Source organism: Ahaetulla prasina, chromosome 1 (genome assembly GCF_028640845.1).
Source record: "Ahaetulla prasina isolate Xishuangbanna chromosome 1, ASM2864084v1, whole genome shotgun sequence".
NCBI classification, from domain to species: Eukaryota; Metazoa; Chordata; class Lepidosauria; order Squamata; family Colubridae; genus Ahaetulla; species Ahaetulla prasina.
Window position 1 is genome coordinate 104,645,404 of NC_080539.1, and position 18,059 is coordinate 104,663,462.

Consider the following 18,059-nt stretch of genomic DNA (forward strand, 5'->3'; position numbering starts at 1 on the left):
ACAGTTTATGTCCTGGATGTGAGGGATGTGAAGCAGTATATATCTAAATGTTGTCGCTCTTACTATCTGACTCTTGATCATGTGATCACGAAGATGCCACAATGGTCATAAGTATGAAAAACGGTAGTAAGTCATTTTTTTCAGTGCCCTCGCACCCTTGAATGATCAACTATTGTAAGTCAAGGACTACCTGTATCGAAGGCACACGCTCACAAGCAATTCCTACCAGAAAAAAAAATTGGAGAGAAGGCTACCCCTGTAGAAAATGGTGCTCCTGAACCTTTGAAGCTTACAACACACTTTTTTTCCCAAGCTGAATCTTAAATTGGGCACAGCAGCACTCTTTAATCTGGACTCTCAGATGCATGAAGGCAGAATTGGCAGCTATCCAGCTGAAAACCTAATGATTTTCTTTGGGGGGGGCACCCCAAAAAACATCCAAACCCTCCGACGAACAAAGCAATTGCGTAGTATGGCGCTCGAGAATCGTGGTCGCAACACCACCACACAACGCCAGTGACCCGAGGCAAACTAGAGAACGACGCCTGGCCGAAAGGGGGCACTACAACACCCGGCTTCCCCTAGCGGCTAGTCAGTGAGTTGACAATCGTTAAGGGGAGGGGGGCAGGAGGGAAAAAAAAAAAAAAAGGAACGAGGTCACACATGCGCAGTCGGGGAAGGCAAGGGAGGGGTCAGCGCAGGCGCAGAAAGGCCGACGGAGCTGAAGGCGGGGCGCGGTGGTAGTAGGCCCAAGTCAACAATATGGCGGCCCGGGGTTGCTACGGTACCCAAGTTTGAGGAGGGGTTTCGGAGGCTTCGCCTCTCTTGTTTTCTACCTCAGATCTTCCTCACCTCGCCCGCCATGGCCCGGCACAGAAACGTCCGTGGCTACAACTACGACGAAGGTAGAGCGAGTTGCTGTCTTTGTGAGAACTTCTTTTTGCCCTCCTTTCGAAGCGCCCCTTTTCCTCCCGAGAGGACTCCGACCTGCCTTCCAAAGCCGGTGCGAGGAGCGTTAGTGACATCACTAACGGTCAGCCTGGCTTCTCCCGGTGTGTGTGTGTGTGTGGGGGGGAGACAGCGCGTGTATGGGGGGGAAGAGAGAGCGGGAAACGGCCAGGAGCCAAAGCAGGTCCGGCTCTTGAACCCGAAGGGAGGGGCTGCTTGTTATCAACTAGGCCGGCTTACGTGGATAAGTGCTAATTCGGAAAAAAGGTGGCTTTCCTCCCGTTTTTACTTGTCCCCAAAAGACCGTCTTGTGCACGGAAAGGCCCGGTGATTTTGAAGCCCGACGGAATGGTCCCCTCCGTTGCTCAATCTGACAGCTGCTTCCTTTCCGTGTGATAATGGACGTCAACAAAGTACGGTGTTTAAAAACAACTCGACATTTCCCCGGAGTTTCCCCGTGGGATGCCTTTGATGCATGAATGCTAGAAGCAACCAAAAAAAAGAAAAGAAAAGGATGGGGGCGGAGGGTCGTGTGTGGATGTGATTGTGTTATCTCACAGCGTAGGGGGAGGACTTTGGTTGCCTGTGTTGGAAAGGAAGCGGAGATAACATCTTGAAAAGGCAACACTGGAGTGAGCAAACCTGATGTAATAATAAGGTTTTGCTTCTGTTTGAGTGTCCCCTGTTAAACATTTAGCTCGTTCAAATTGGTCACACCTTATGATACATTTAAGAAACTTCATATGCCTGCATCTAAAGCAGGTTTTGGATTCATAGGCAAGCGTATATTGAATTGGAGATTTAAATCAGAATGTTAAACTTTTTTTCTAAATCTTGTCCAGTGAATTGCACGTGTGCCTTTTCAGATTTTTAAATATTTATAATTTATAATTACATTTTTATACCGCACCATCTCCCGAAGGACTCAGGGCGGTGTACAGCCAATATTAAAATACACATAACACTATGATATAAATATAATAAATAAACACTATTTAAAAAACAATTTAAAAACAAATATTTAGTGGCCGAATCACTAAAACGGTTGAAGACCGATTAAAAACCCATTAAAATTTCGCTAAAATACATTCTTAGGCTAGTCCCGCTCGGTGAAATAATAAAGTCTTTAGTTCATGCTTGAAGGCCCGGAGGTCAGGGAGTTGGCGTAACCCCGGAGGTAACTCGTTCCATAGGGCTGGTGCCGCCACAGAGAAGGCCCTTCCCCTGGGGGCCGCCAACCTTCATTGTTTGGTCGATGGCACCCTGAGGAGGCCCGCTCTGTGGGAGCGCACAGGTCGTTGGGAGGCAATCGGTGGCAGAAGGCGGTCTCGCAAATACCCCTGTTAAGCCATGGAGCGCTTTAAAGGTGATAACCAGCACCTTGAATTGCACCCGGAAAGCTACCGGCAGCCAGTGCAGGCCGCCTGTATTAAATATGTACTTAATACTGGGTTAAAATCATGTCACCAACAAAAAGGATTTGGTCCACCCACAGATCTTATTTTTGACATCATTGTTATTTCATCCCTGGTGTTATTCTATTATGATTCTTTTATCTACACTATTTTATTTCAACATAAATGTAAGAGAACAATATTTTAAATCCTGATCCCAAGTTCAGGAATGTAATAGTTCCATACAGACTGAGAAAATAAGTAATAATTTTTTAAACTGAAGTATTATGCTCCTATTAGATTATTACAAGTGATGGTATTACATTGGCTTTAAAGATTGCTATCAAGAAATTGCTTACTTGAATTTAATTTCTCCTTGAATGCCCTCTGAAATTAAGGAGAACTTTTGGTATACCAGATACAACAGAAGGAATATCTTCTGTACATGCAGCATGGATGCCTAGATAAAACAGGTACCCTCTGCCACTATGTCTGTTTCCTAGTTGCAACTATCAGGTAGAGAAAAAGGTTTTTGCTTGTGAAATAAAGCACTTGAATTGACCTGATCTGTTGTTTTAAACAGAGTGAAACTATATTGGAAAAATGAAAAATGCTAAAAATATCTGAAACATTTCTTGCAGAATTTGGTACTTATTTTTTATTGTTTTCTATGGGCGTGTTATAAGTTCTAAATGTATTGGAATAGGAAATATCTGAAAAAAACTAATCTATTAGGTTTTTTCAGATATTTCTGAAGAAGATGTAAATAAAAGAAGTTTCAGGAATTAAATTGTCTTTAATGCATATATTTAAAATGACTCAAATAGAAATGCTATTTAATTACAATGTATCCTGATGCTTGCTAGAATAAAATAAGACTATTATTCATAATTACAGTTATGAGAAAGTTGGTTTTGTTTTTGCACTTCAGATTTTGAAGATGATGACCTTTATGGGCAGTCTGTAGAAGATGATTACTGCATCTCACCATCAACAGGTTTGCATTACATTTTGCCATTATTGTTTTATGGTGTAGGTTTGCACAGTTGATGTAGCTTTAGGCTACCTCTATGTAGTGTGGGAACTGGAATGAACTAGAGCAGGAGTCCCCAACCTGTGGGCCACAGCCCACTACCGGGCCACGGCCTATTGGCCATCTGGTCGTGTGAGTGGCTGGACAGTGCACACGTGCACCCTCCACTTGCGCTAGCATTACGAGCGTTGCGCAGGCGCTAGCACTGCAAGCATTGTGTGTGCTTATATAACCTTTTGTGTCCTGTGCACACTTGCAGCCCCATTTGTACGTGCACATGCTTGCATAAAGGCACCTGCCCCATCCCCCCTCCAGGCCACTAACCCAGAAAGATTGGGGAACTCTGAACTAGAGTGACCTGTTGGGTCATTGTTTCAGAGATAATTCCTTATTAGGTTGCTCAATATCTTCAACATGGCAGAACTTATAATATATTTGAAAAGTTCTTAAAAATTCAGGCAAGTACTTAAAGATGTATCTGCCTTGAAACTAGTCCATGTTGAACTGTATAACGCATCAAATATTAGAAGTTTCACAGGAAATGTTATGGCATTTTTCATTATGTCATAAAATGCTTTATTGTAATTTTTATGACATAAAATGTTTATAAAATTTTCCAAATTACAATTTCATAAAAGTCCCGAATCCTGGATTTTGAACTCTTTCTATAAATTAATTCATTGGAAGTATCTTGATTGAAAAAGTTTTCCCAATGATGTACTATTTTTGCCCAGTTAAACAGACATTTTAGAGTGGTAGAGTTTTAGTAGGATAAAGATGGATAGATGTATAAAAAATAACTTGGCATACAGTCTGATAAGAATGGAATAATGAATGGAGGCAAAAATCCTAGTACAGCTTATTTACTTATGAGTACTTTAGGAATTGGTTTGGAGTTGTTATCTGGTAAAATCAGCTTACTTGAAGAATACTACTGCTCAAGTCTGAATTTCCCATCTATATCTAAAGTCTAATATCACGTATATATCTTCTTATACCCACTCAGTCAGAGCAAAAGGAATAGAAATAATGAGACTTCATATATAATTAAAGGATGTATTTAAAATGACTTTAGGGATTATTAATACCACATGTTTATGCTAAGAACAAATACTCTTTCATCATCTGTAATGAAAAAATTTAATTCTATGAAACATTTAAAAGGCAAACTGTTGCAGCCTCATAATTAAACAACTGGCCAAGAATAAAACTATAGAAATTAGAATCAGATTTGCAAAAATATCTATTGTGAACTGATAATAAATATTTGTAGATATCAAAAGTTTAAGACTAGAAAGGCAAATTAATTATGGACATTTCACCTAGATGATCCTTGCTCTGTTCTTATTTTATTGTAGCTGCTCAGTTTATTTATTCAAAACGAGATAATACTTCAATCTCTGCAGAACCTTTAGAGGAACATGATTATGAAGACTCTGAACATAGCAATTTTATCTCCAGTCACCAGCTGACTGGACTTGAAAAAGGTATTATACAAATAATAACTACTTTCCTTTATTTAATGTATGTACATTGTGTTCTCTGTTTATTGGTTTAAGAAATACTTGCTTTTCAGTATACTTGGTGACATCTGCATTTGAAAGAACCGATGCAACAACTTAAAATCTGTGTAAAACTTCTAACACTAAGCAAACTATGGTAGAAGGTGGACAGACAGACAGATGGGGCAAGGAGACTTGATATCACACCCCTTTAATCTACCTTGTTAGGTCATATCATTTCAATAATTCCCAGTGAAAAATACTCAGAAATTACTCAGAAGCTAGTCTGATGTAAATGTATGATTTTAAGAATTTTACAGTTTCTATAAAGGGGCTAATAGTTCCACTGCCACTAGAGTATCTGTAATTTGTACTTTATACCAGCCAGAAACCAACCCATCACAAGAATTAATATAGCCATCCAATGGGTATCCCATACCTCCATGGCCTCAAGCTTGATGTCAAAACCAGGTCTTCAAAGCCTTGCTAAAGGTCAGTGGGTTGGGATAAGTTTGATCACAAGGTGACTGATATTTCACTGGTTGAGTATGGTGACAGAAAAAAATATTTTCATGGATCCAGTTTGAAGACACTTCTGATGGATGGAACCTGGAGCATGCCTCTCCTAGTGGATCTTACAGAATGGATACCTACAATTGTGGAGAGATAGTCCCACAAGTAATCCATCTTCAAAGTTGACTACCAGCACTTTGAATTAAAATCAGAAGTGGATTGGCAGCTGGTGGAGTTTATGGAGCAGAGTGCATGTGAAGATTCACAGTCATCCAGGTCATGGATGATTGTATCTCTGCTTTTTTTCTTCAAAAGACAACTGGACTGATTTTTCCTTGATGAAGAAGAAATTGTTTTGCTTTGCATCCAAGAAGCTTCATCAGTTCTGATGACAGGGATGGAAGGATGGGTACTAACAGCTGAGACTGGATGGGAGGATGGAAGGATAGGTTCTGATAGGATGGTGGGAGGGATGAAAGAATTGTACTTCTTTGCAGTCATCTGGTTGCTAGCACTCTGAGAGCTGCTGAGGCCACTTGGGGCTCTCAAGGACACCTGAATCAGGATGCAATTGGTTGCGGAATCTTCTTGGAACTGCTGCAAGGGCTGTGTTGTAAATTGAAGACAGGGGATGTTTTATTCCTTCCCATCTGTTGAGGGAGGGGTGTTCAATTCTAACATAGATGGATTCTTTTACCCCTCTTTCAAACCAATGGTCCTTTCTATCCAAAATGTGAACTTTGCTGTCTTCAAAAGAGTGAACTTTGTCAAATGCAGATGGACAGCTGAATTTTGTTCTGATGGTTTGATCTTCCATGTTGTGCCATGCGCTTGTTTTGTTTCACCAATGTACAGATGTGCATATGTTTCACTGCATTGTTTTGCATATCATATTGCTCAGTTTGTGCCTGGATATTTTATCCTTGGGGTGAACAAACTTCTGCTTTATTATTCTTGGGTTTAAAGTGTACATGTACATTGTGTTGGTTGAAAATCCTCCAGTTTTTGCTGGGTCTTCTTTTTATTTGATGAAGGCCCAGTTAGGATAACCACAAGTTCTAAGGGATTCCTTGATGTGTTTTAGTTCTCCCCCTCCCCCCCCCTTTTACTGGTAGGTAAACTTTCAGCCCAGTGGTAAGGTAAGGTTCTGATCATTCCTATTTTGTGTTCCAGAGAGTGGTGAGAATCAAAATACAAATACTGATCTCTGTGTGTAGGTTTTCTGTAAACTTCAGTGTTAAGGTTTCTGTGTTCCTTAATGTGCACTGCACAGTCCAGTCCAGGAAAGCCAGACTGTTTTCCTTAACATCTTCCTCTGTGACCTTAATGTATTTGTCCACCGAGTTGATGTGTTTTATGAAGGCTTCCACTTCCCGTGTTTTAATTTGGACCCAAGTATCGTCCACATACCTATACCAGTGAGTGGGTGGAAATCCTGTGAAAGTGTTTAGGGCTTTGGTTTCTATTTCTATTTTTTCCATGTAGATTCCATGTCACATTGTGGCCAATCTCTACATGGAAGAAATAGAAACCAAAGCCCTAAACACTTTCACAGGATTTCCACCCACTCACTGGTATAGGTATGTGGACGATACTTGGGTCAAAATTGAACAAGTAAGCCTATGGCCGTGTTTTTGTCTGTAGAAACTTATATTTAAAATGAATAAAATTATGCACTAGGTGCTGCATATGCCAATGATATGCACTTATAACTCCACACTGCTGCATTTTTTACAAGCTGAAGCTTCCAAATACTTTCAAAGGCAGCCCCATGAAGACCATATTGCAGGAATCCTTTTGGAAGAAGACCAAAACATGTGATCAGGGCTCCCAGGCCAGGAACAGGTGCAATTGGCACACAAATGCAGCTATACAAAGATGCTCCTGCCATGGCTGCCATTTGTTCTTTGAACAGGAAGTCCTCAAGTTGAACACAGGTTTTGCCCAGGATAACTGAACAATCTTTCATCAAAGCTGCCAATTTTGCCATCTCTTCAAATTCTATCAACTTTACCATCCATTTTTTTTCTTTTTAGGTATTTGTAAGTCCTTTTAACTTTGTATATATAAAAGTCTTGATACTATTATCATATGTGAAAACAGTTTCAAAAGATTTTTCAATCCGAATTTGTTTTCAATTGAAAAACTACTCTTAGAGTATTTGTGAGAAGCTGAAAGAAATGAAAATTTGGTTTTGAGGTTTAATCTATTTTTTAATCGATATCTGTATCAAAGAAAGCCAGAAGTCATTCTATTTCTATTTTCTATACTTTTTTTCTGTTTGCACTTTTATCTTGGTTTCCTCCTGACTACCTTTTTTTCCAATACTTTTTTCTTGTTTGATAACATCATTTACTTTTGGTTTTTAATATAATATTTAATATGGTATGTATAGAAAAGAATAAGAATAGAATACTTTATTTGGTCAAGTGTGGTTAGACAGACAAGGAATTAGTCTCTGGTGCAGAAATAATAGTCTAATATTATATTATTATGCTGAATTATGTTATGTTATATTATGCTATGTTACATTATATCTTATATTGGAACAGAACAAGGGATGGATGGTCCCCAGAACTAGGAGGTCCCAAAACCCAGAGCCACTAAGAAGTTGATTATTATAGTTTTAGCCCACCTTTTAAATATACTTTTTAATATATGTGTCTTTATCATCTCAAGGCAATGAACATAGTTAATATGCCTGCCTCCTAATTTCCACATCAGATCACATTATATAACACGAATGATTGGGCCAAAGTTATCCAGCCAGCTTTCAGGCTAAGGAGTATCTAAAACTTAGTCTCCTGGTGCTAGGGCAGCACCTTAACCACTACACCAAACTGGGAGTAAGCGAAATATCCTAACTATGGTACCAAATCTGACTGCAGCTTGAAATTTGATTACTCTGCTTTGTGTCTTTCTTTTAAATACTTTAATTAATACATTGATCTTCAAATTTGCAGTCATCTTAATCTATTTCTATAATGTATTTTATATTAGTATTAAATGTATTAAAAATATTGAATAATAAGTTCAGTATTGGAGCTACATGTATGTCCATGCTTGCTCCAAAACATCTTATTGCCTTCCAATCTGAAATGCTTCCAATCTGAAATGGACTATGGTATATCTTAAAAGTGCTTGAAATCTGTATTTTTTCTTCCTGGATGAAAATCGTGGTGATTATTTAAAAGAAATTAAAATATATATTTTCAGCTGTTTGCATGATATTTTTTTTCTGCAAGATTTCCCCCTAACAATTCATTTTTTTATCCCATTATTTAGCTCAGCTAAATTCATGCCTTGGTCATATGAAAGAAGTTCTTGGAGATTCAGTGCCAGAAAAAATGCTGGTGGAAGCAGTACTCAGCAAAAACTTTGATATACAGCAAGCTTTGGACTCTATCCTTGCACAAGACAATAAGCAAAATGGGAAGACAAAGAATGGGGATAATGTAATTGTAGGAAAGCCAACTAAAGGTACGTTTATATTTATATTTGCAGAATTAACAGGTAAAATTTTAAAAAGAACACTTTTTATGTGTGGGAGTCAGTCTTGACTCCTGGTCATTACATGAGCAAGTTCATGCTGTTGTTTTGGCAACATTTTCAGAAGCACTTTGCTATTACTTTCTTCCTAGTGCTAAGAAAGAATGCCTGGTTCAAGGTCATTTGATTGGCTTTGTGCCTAAAGCTGGGCTTGAACTCACCGTCTCCTAGTTTCTTTAACCAGTACCCCAAACTGAAAAAGAAAAAAGCACTTTTCTTTCTATAAATTGAGTAACTAAATAATACATCTAAATGTAACGCAAAAGTGCTACTTGGCATACAATTAAATCTTAGTCTCACAAAGATAAATAGTGCATCCTGTAAATATAATTTGGAGACAAACTGTGTGCTGTATTAATTACTTTAATAGCAATTTTAATTAAATTGAACACATGTGAAGTTGAATTCATGAACATATAATGTATTTCTTTAAATATAGTTTCAAGAATGTTTGTTAATTAAATGCCTTTCATGTTCTTTTTTCTTGATTTTGCTGTTGCCTTTCCTGCTTGCAAATTGAAACTATCATTACTGTGACCTTGCATCTGTCTTGGAATTGTTGGCTGTTGTAAGGTAAGGCTTATTTTGTTCAGAAATATTTTCTAATATTAATCACTTGACTAATTTGGTTGAAAACATTTCTGATTCCACTGGTTCCTCCTTTAGTTTTAATGGTCCAATTGTCAATGCTGAATCCACAGTTCCAAGTGATAAAATTCTCTTCAGATCCAAATGTTGGAAAACCCCTGCTAAAAAGAAGACTTTCACATCTTCATGCAAATCCTTGGAAATTATTCCTTTATCATTAAGTGATGGCAATGAACAATCCATCAAGTGTGACACTCTCCCACAAGCTAAGAGCAATAGCACTACAACCAGGGAATCTTGCACTGAATATGACATTTGCTATAATTCGGGGGCTGAATTACTTAAAGAAAACCTATCAGAAAAAACTTCTTGGAGTTGGTCTGAGTTTAAAGACCTTAAGGACTTAAAAGACATACTTAATGAAACAGGTGATTCATCAGATGCACAAGCTGGTTCATTAATCATGCGACAGAAAAAAAATTATTGTGGACCCAAAAGCTGCTTGGATAGTTACTTTGATAATTTAAGACTAGATAATATAAATGATACATCTAATAAAATGCCTGAATCTTTTGAAAGCAAAAACAAGGGTTGCTTTCAAGGGTGCAGCAGCAATTCTTTGAAGGTTAGCAGCTTATCATTTTCAGTGTCTGAAAGTCCATCCCTGGCTGATCTCCTGCAGGAACACCAAGAAAGCAATTCAAGCAAGCCTTGCTCATTGCATAATCTTTGCAATTTACCCTCAGCAGACCCCACAGATATGGAATTAGAACATTCACCATTGTCTCAGCTAGCAAACCATCTTCCAGTATCATCTGGCATGACAGAACTCTCAGGATCCTTATCTTCCTTGACACATTCTAAGTCATCTCCAGTAAAAGAGCTTGAGAGTTTATCACTTTCAGATTTAATTGCAAAATCTATTGCAGTGGACAGCCCTGAAATAATAAACAGCCATTCAGAATTTCATTTAGCTAAAATGGTGCAACCTTCAGTTGTAAATTCAGATATTGATCTAAGTGTACTTATTAGAAAATCAGTATTATCACCAGAGCCTGAGGAAATGCAGTTAAATACAATGCTTCCAGAAACTAAAGCTTTATTTTCAAAGCAGGGGCAGCAAATGTTTTTAACTAAAGTAAGCAAGAAAAGCAAAAAAAAAGTGAGGTCACCTATTTTAAAAGGCACTGTTTCATGGGCAAAAGCTTTGTGTGCAAAACCCTCCACTTTTGCTATAACTTTATGTCTTCATTACCCTTCAAAGAGATGTAAACATCAAAGTGTAAATATTCATAAGGCTTTTTTGTATAGCAGGCAAATACAAGAAGCAAAAGTTGATGAAATTGGACCCTTAATGGCAATCACTCCATTTGATTTCAAATCGCCATCTCCTGATGATATTGTAAAATCAGGTCAAAAGAAGGCATTCACTAGGTAGCGCAATGAACCAATGTTAATTTTGATTATTTCTGAAGTTTAAACTGTTTTATATAATATTATTTTGGATTCCAAATTGGAATAGATTTGTAAAAACAAAGTAAATTTCAGGTTATATTGGGTAGCTCAATTTTTAGTAAAGATTTTGCACTGGATTCAAGTCTTGTTATTGTTTTATTGCTACTGAATTATTTTGGTTGTTTGGAGAAAATTGTATGCAGTAGTTCTAAAAAAGAACAATATTAACTATGATTTCAGATTTAAAAATTACATTGTGGAACAAATTCTTGAAAAAAAATATTATTACAAGTAATTTACCAATTTTGTTTTTAATATTTGATATGTCACTTAAATGCTTTGAGACATGTATTTTTCTTTTCCTACCTTTTACCTAATAATTCATAAATCTGAGTTACAGTATGGTTTATTTATTTTGGATTTAGCGTAAAATGCAAATCTGTCCATTGCAGTTTATCATTTTTGTGTTGTTTTTCAAGGATCTGTACATAAGTAAATGAAAAACAAATCATATTATGAACTGGACTTTTCTTCCATCTTTCTGTCATACATCTTGAAAATTAAGTAATGAAGATTCTGTAATAGTGTATAAACACTGTTGGACATGTAAACAATTTTTAAACTTTAATGGAAGCAGTTTTACTTATTTGAAAGCCACCCCGCTTTTAGATAAATTCTAAAATTTATCTAAATTTTTAGATAAATGGTATTGTAATTTATCATGTAACCCCCTTTTTCATCTAGAATATTGTATAGCCAACGATGTAAGAATAGAAGGGAAGGTTATGTGATTAATCTACTTCCCACTGAGAATCCGATTCAATGGGGCCAATTGAAGATTATTGATAGAGTTTTATAAGGATTACAGAAGGACGATGGACTTGCCTGAACGTGATTGGAGAAATATTGCACTGTTTGAATGAAGTGACCCTATCTGAAAATTCTCTTATTCCATAAGATAAAGCTTATAGTATATGATAGGTCACCCAGCCATTTTTGGTGGGGAAGGAGAGCCTTGAGGGGAAGGGCAAAACAAAACAAAACAAAACCAGATCTGTGATATTAAGTTGCTGGTTGTATATGTATCATTGGGCATTACAGTTTTTTTAAAAAAAAAAAATTCCTTTTTTCATTTAATGAAGTAACTTTTTTTTTTTTTGCGCAATAGGTATACATGGTAGGAACTGTTGCCAATCTTTTTTTCTGGACTATATATTTCTTACCTGTATATATGCATATATTGAAATATATTAAAGGTGCATGCTAAAAACATTTTAGATGCATTGTTAAAAAATAACATTTTTTTTGTTTTTTGTTTTTTGTTTTGTTTACATTTATATCCCGCCCTTCTCCGAAGACTCAGGGCGGCTTACAAGTGTGTAAGGCAATAGTCTCATTCTATTTGTATATTTAAAAAGTCAACTTATTGCCCCCCCAACAATCTGGGTCCTCATTTTACCTACCTTATAAAGAATGGAAGGCTGAGTCAACCTTGGACCTGGTGGGACTAGAACCTGCAGTAATTGCAGGCAGCTGTGTTTTAATAACAGGCTTCTTACATATATAAAGTGGTTCTTTAAAAAGATTTGAAACTAATAAAAGCACTCTGTTTCGATTAATAAAGATACTTATTCTCCATTTAGTAAAACTTAGTAAATGACTAAATACTTAATTTTGCTTAATATGGCCATATTTGGACACTTGAATTTTGATAGGATAATTTAAAAAAAAAAAATGTTATTGTTGCAGACAGCGCCTTCATTTCTTCCTTTGTGCAGTTGGCAAAAGAATTATAGAACTTCTACCCATAATTCCCCATGCCATTTTAACAAAGGAAACTCAGGTCATCAGCTTTATTAGAACAATTGAGATTCTTCAGAAGAGGTTGTAGAATGTGGTAGAAAGACAGGAGGGAAAAATACATTTTTGTTCAAAGGCTTCTTACCTGCCATTAATATAAAATATATATTTCTTTATATTTAGTAGATACCTTAGTGGAATAATATTGCATTAATGTAACTGGCAATTATATATATGTGTGCATGTGTGAGTGCATAATATATATGAGAGAGATGATGTACTACATACTTTTTAGGCATGCGAAAATACAAATTTCATTCCATTGCATGCCAAAACAAATTATTTGTTGCAATTCAGGGAATTTGTTAAATATCAGTGTTTATAAATTTTTAAGAGAGTAAGAAAAACGTCTTTTCCATAACTTTCTGCTCCATGAAATGTTTTTCCTTTTTTCACTTTTGATAAATATTCTTACAATTCTGCCATGTATTCTTATAAAATTCAGGTTTCCCAATCTTTTTAAATGTAGGATTTTTTTCTGTTTCCCATAGAGAAACTTGAATAGATGAGAAAGTAACGAAAAGATCTCTATGAGAGATATTGATAGGCAGCTGTACACACTTATTAATTCAAATGAGGGATAAACTGCACAATTGTTTTAATGTTGTGGATTTATCCAAATGTAGAACATCTATATTGTATATAGAAAAACATTATTGGATAGATTTTTAAATATGGTATTGATGTATATATTTAGATAAAAACAAATCTGTCCAAAGATGACATTTTATTTTCTTAATTTTATGATTGTTACTTGTTTCCTAGAATGTTTTAATCTACATTAAGTTTTGAAAATATTTCTGATGTTAAATATTCTTTACATGTTGTGAGTATAATCTTTTTGTGGCATTTGTTGCTTTTTAATAAATTTTCTTTTTCCTGCCCAACATTCAGATACAGAAACTTAATATACACACTGGCTATGAGTTTACTGTGCCATATCTCTGTTAAGTGAGCTATTTATCCACTTATTCTACACTACTTAAACCTGCAATTTAAAGGTAGCCAAGAGTTATACTGATGCATAAGATCAGCATTCTATAGAACTGAAAGATAGGTAGATCGTTGTATGTATGGTGGATTACTGGCCTCATATTGTAGATAGTTGTAAATCAAGCTGTAAATTGTGTTTAAAAAGTGGGGGATAAAGTTGCATTTTTAGAGGAATCAACTGTGAATTTTACATTCACATTTTATTAATATTTTAATGTTTTAAAGCTATACCCTTCTTTATGTGGATAAATATAGTACAATTTTACTTTTGTGTATTTTTGAAGAATAAAACTGTTTAAATAATCCTTTAACTGAAACTTTTATGCTTATTTGGGGAATATAAAATAGGCTAAAGATATTCAGAGTTTCTGAAGCCACCATCACAGTTTTATGCATTCAGTGTTTTAAAGTAAAATTGGCTTGTAATTTTCTTCATGAATTATATTCATAATAAAATTAAGGTTTAATCAGTTGGCTCACATTCTTTTGTGTATTTTTTGGACACCCAGAGTAGCTGTTTGATTGAACTTCCATTAATTAATGCAGTTTATTATATGTAATGGATACTGGGAATAAGCTAGCATCCTGTCATTTTTAGGAGGAGGATCCTTAGGAGTGAGTATGGTAGAATGGGAAATTGTTGATCTCTTTGGAAGGTATTTAGTAGACATTTGATATGTATAATTTGATATTTGTCTCATGTATCCTATGTTATGTTTAATTTTGTTATTTAGTTGGGGACAAAGGACAGTCTGAAATATGAATTTGTTGAGGATTATATACAAGATTCTGATCAATTTCTACTCATTTCCTAGCAATTATTAATTTATTTTATTATATTTGTGTGCTGTCCATTCCATCTAGAGGTAACTCTTGGTGATTATTTCTTTAGATAAATTATTCAATATTCCAACCAGTGGCAAACTATTTTTTTTATATAGGAGTAACTAAGAATGCAGAATTCCAGAAAATAGAAATTAAATTATTTTTTTCACAAGTAGTTAAATTATTATGTAATTCCTTAATTCTTGATTAAATCATCCTGACAGAACTGAATGTTACTACTAAAGACCTGATTTTTGAAAATCTTAGATTCAGTCCTTATAAATGTGCTCAGATTACTACGCTTTTTGAGAAGGAAAAGTATGTAGAATTTGAATGTACAAAAAGCAGAAAAAGACAGATGAATGGCAAAGATACTCATGACATTCAGAAAGATATGCATACACTCAGAAAATAAGAAACCTCTGATGAAATGTTTTTCTTTCTGTTTATAGTTCAAATATATCCTCAATATGTTTTTCTTTGAATCAGGGATAATGGTGGGAAATCATAATATTTAATTCTGAATAACATTTTACATTCCTTACTTTTACAAAGTTAAATAATATACTTGTAGCACGCCAACACACCTAAAAGCTTAATGGAATTTTGAATGTGATATATGAAAGTGTATTTCTAATCCTAAACTATCATGCCCAAGTGCCTTTAATAATTACATTCATAATATTTAAAAATATATTTTATATACATTTGGAGAACAGATATGCTTTCTTAACAGTGAACTCTAGCTTGTCTTGGCCCATCTTTTAAACCTCCATTATTTATGTGGTAAAATGTAGAGAAAAACCTCTTCCTAAGCTACATCTGATTGCAGATTTCTGGGGTACCTCTATAAATATATATATATGTATGTGCTGGATTTGGGTGCACGGTACATTCTGTTTTTGTTGTTTTATGCTTTTTTCTTTTTTATTCTTTTATTACTGTTATGAGTTCTTGGATTATGTTACATAAGATGGACAGACATATAAGTCTTATATTGTTACAATCATATACAATTATGAACATTCTGCTTACAATTGCATATTTCCTAGGTTTCTTGGCAAACTAATTAGTACAAAAGTATGCTTGAACAAGCGTGTACAAAATCTATTGAAACTGTAGGAATTGAAAATATAATTGAACGTTAGGTTTAGATTTCTTAGATCTATACTAATATGACTAGCAAACCCTGACTATGCAAAATAATAATAATTCAGAGTAAGAGAAGTTATGTAAATATGTACGTAACTTTTTGGGTGAAGAATTTGGATTGGCTTGCAGTGGATTATTTTATTATTCCTTATTAATGTAGGGTTAAGAGAAAATACAATTCTACTTAGCATGAACATGTGGTGTTAACATCTTAGTATTCAGAAATCTTTTTTTCCCTGTCTTATGGATCACAAAAATAGTTGCAAATAAAAAGTCATTCAAAATAATGTAATTAAAAACATGTAAATATTGAAATAGCTTATTTATTTTTTCATTATTCAGAGCAATAAAATGTGAAGTATAAAACAGAATGTCTGTGCAAAAGTGTCTCTTGGGACATTTGCAAGTCACAGAATCTGTCTGATACAGCTGTGTGTGGGCTTCTGAAAGGAAGTGGCTTATGTCAGAAGCAGTGAGAAACGTTTTAAAAATGAAATTCAGTTTATATACATTTGGAGAACAGATATGCTTTCTTAACAGTGAACTCTAGCTTGTCTTGGCCCATCTTTTAAACCTCCATTATTTATGTGGTAAAATGTAGAGAAAAACCTCTTCCTAAGCTACATCTGATTGCAGATTTCTGGGGTACCTCTATAAATATATATATATGTATGTGCTGGATTTGGGTGCACGGTACATTCTGTTTTGTTGTTTTATGCTTTTTTCTTTTTTATTCTTTTATTACTGTTATGAGTTCTTGGATTATGTTACATAAGATGGACAGACATATAAGTCTTATATTGTTACAATCATATACAATTATGAACATTCTGCTTACAATTGCATATTTCCTAGGTTTCTTGGCAAACTAATTAGTACAAAAGTATGCTTGAACAAGCGTGTACAAAATCTATTGAAACTGTAGGAATTGAAAATATAATTGAACGTTAGGTTTCGATTTCTTAGATCTATACTAATATGACTAGCAAACCCTGACTATGCAAAATAATAATAATTCAGAGTAAGAGAAGTTATGTAAATCTGTACGTAACTTTTTGGGTGAAGAATTTGGATTGCCTTGCAGTGGATTATTTTATTATTCCTTATTAATGTAGGGTTAAGAGAAAATACAATTCTACTTAGCATGAACATGTGGTGTTAACATCTTAGTATTCAGAAATCTTTTTTTCCCTGTCTTATGGATCACAAAAATAGTTGCAAATAAAAAGTCATTCAAAATAATGTAATTAAAAACATGTAAATATTGAAATAGCTTATTTATTTTTTCATTATTCAGAGCAATAAAATGTGAAGTATAAAACAGAATGTCTGTGCAAAAGTGTCTCTTGGGACATTTGCAAGTCACAGAATCTGTCTGATACAGCTGTGTGTGGGCTTCTGAAAGGAAGTGGCTTATGTCAGAAGCAGTGAGAAACGTTTTTAAAAAATGAAATTCAGTTTATATACACCTACACTGGAAACAATGACACTCCAAGATCTTTTCCCTAAGATGTTGGTTTGCAGTGTTAAAGCCAGCATGCAGTGTTTTGGAAGAATATTGCTTAGAAAACTGATAGTGGATTTCTTTGATATGTATATCAACCAATAATTTAGAACTTTAAAAAAACAACAACCAGTAGGTTCAAAGTAAGATGATTTAACTGAAACAAAATTTATTTTTTGATGGTTATTCCATCTAATGCTTGTTTTGGTATTTGGAAGTCCCATTGCAGATAAATATCTATCTGATAAGGGAATCCCACAAATAATAACAATCTTGTGAGTTATAACTCATATTTCCGTAATAAGATTACATAGAAAACTTAGTTTTATAAGGTTTTATGTCCATCCTAGATTATTACTGTTTCACTCCAGGCAAGCATTGATAGCTTTCTATATTTCTTAACAGCTCTAGAAACAGCTTTACAATTTGTCATATGTAATTTTTTTCAAAAAAATGCCAAGTTATTCAGAATACTTGCTTTACTAATACATGTATTTACTTACTGAAGTTTATATGCTGCTCCAATCAGAGTCTAAGCAGTTTATATTTCCTTGTTAAAGACTAAAAATGTAAAAGCATATAACAAAAGAACAATGATCAGAAACAAACAATTATTAAAAAATCTATGATAACCAAATATCAATAAACAGACTCAGCCCATGATGAAGGTTCCAACTCATATTAGTTTATTTCTCTTCATTCTTTTTAAAAGCCAAGTTTTTATGGCTTTCCTAAAACTCAAC

General features: G+C 34.8%; 1 protein-coding gene across 3 annotated transcripts in view; it reads left to right on the forward strand.

The window, feature by feature from the left end:
• Window positions 1-701: 701 nt before the first annotated feature.
• The window catches only part of HBS1L (HBS1 like translational GTPase), a 51,983-nt gene continuing 34,625 nt past the window's right edge, over window positions 702-18,059 (forward strand). Inside the window, exons 1-5 of one of the 3 annotated variants that reach the window (XM_058171412.1) lie at window positions 702-905; window positions 3,274-3,339; window positions 4,734-4,862; window positions 8,676-8,870; window positions 9,518-9,955. In XM_058171412.1, the coding sequence (XP_058027395.1) occupies window positions 863-905; window positions 3,274-3,339; window positions 4,734-4,862; window positions 8,676-8,870; window positions 9,518-9,955 (871 nt within the window). In that variant the 5' untranslated portion in view covers window positions 702-862. The remainder of the gene's footprint in view (window positions 906-3,273; window positions 3,340-4,733; window positions 4,863-8,675; window positions 8,871-9,517; window positions 9,956-18,059) is intronic. The other 2 variants (XM_058171420.1, XM_058171430.1) reach the window with 2 other exon arrangements.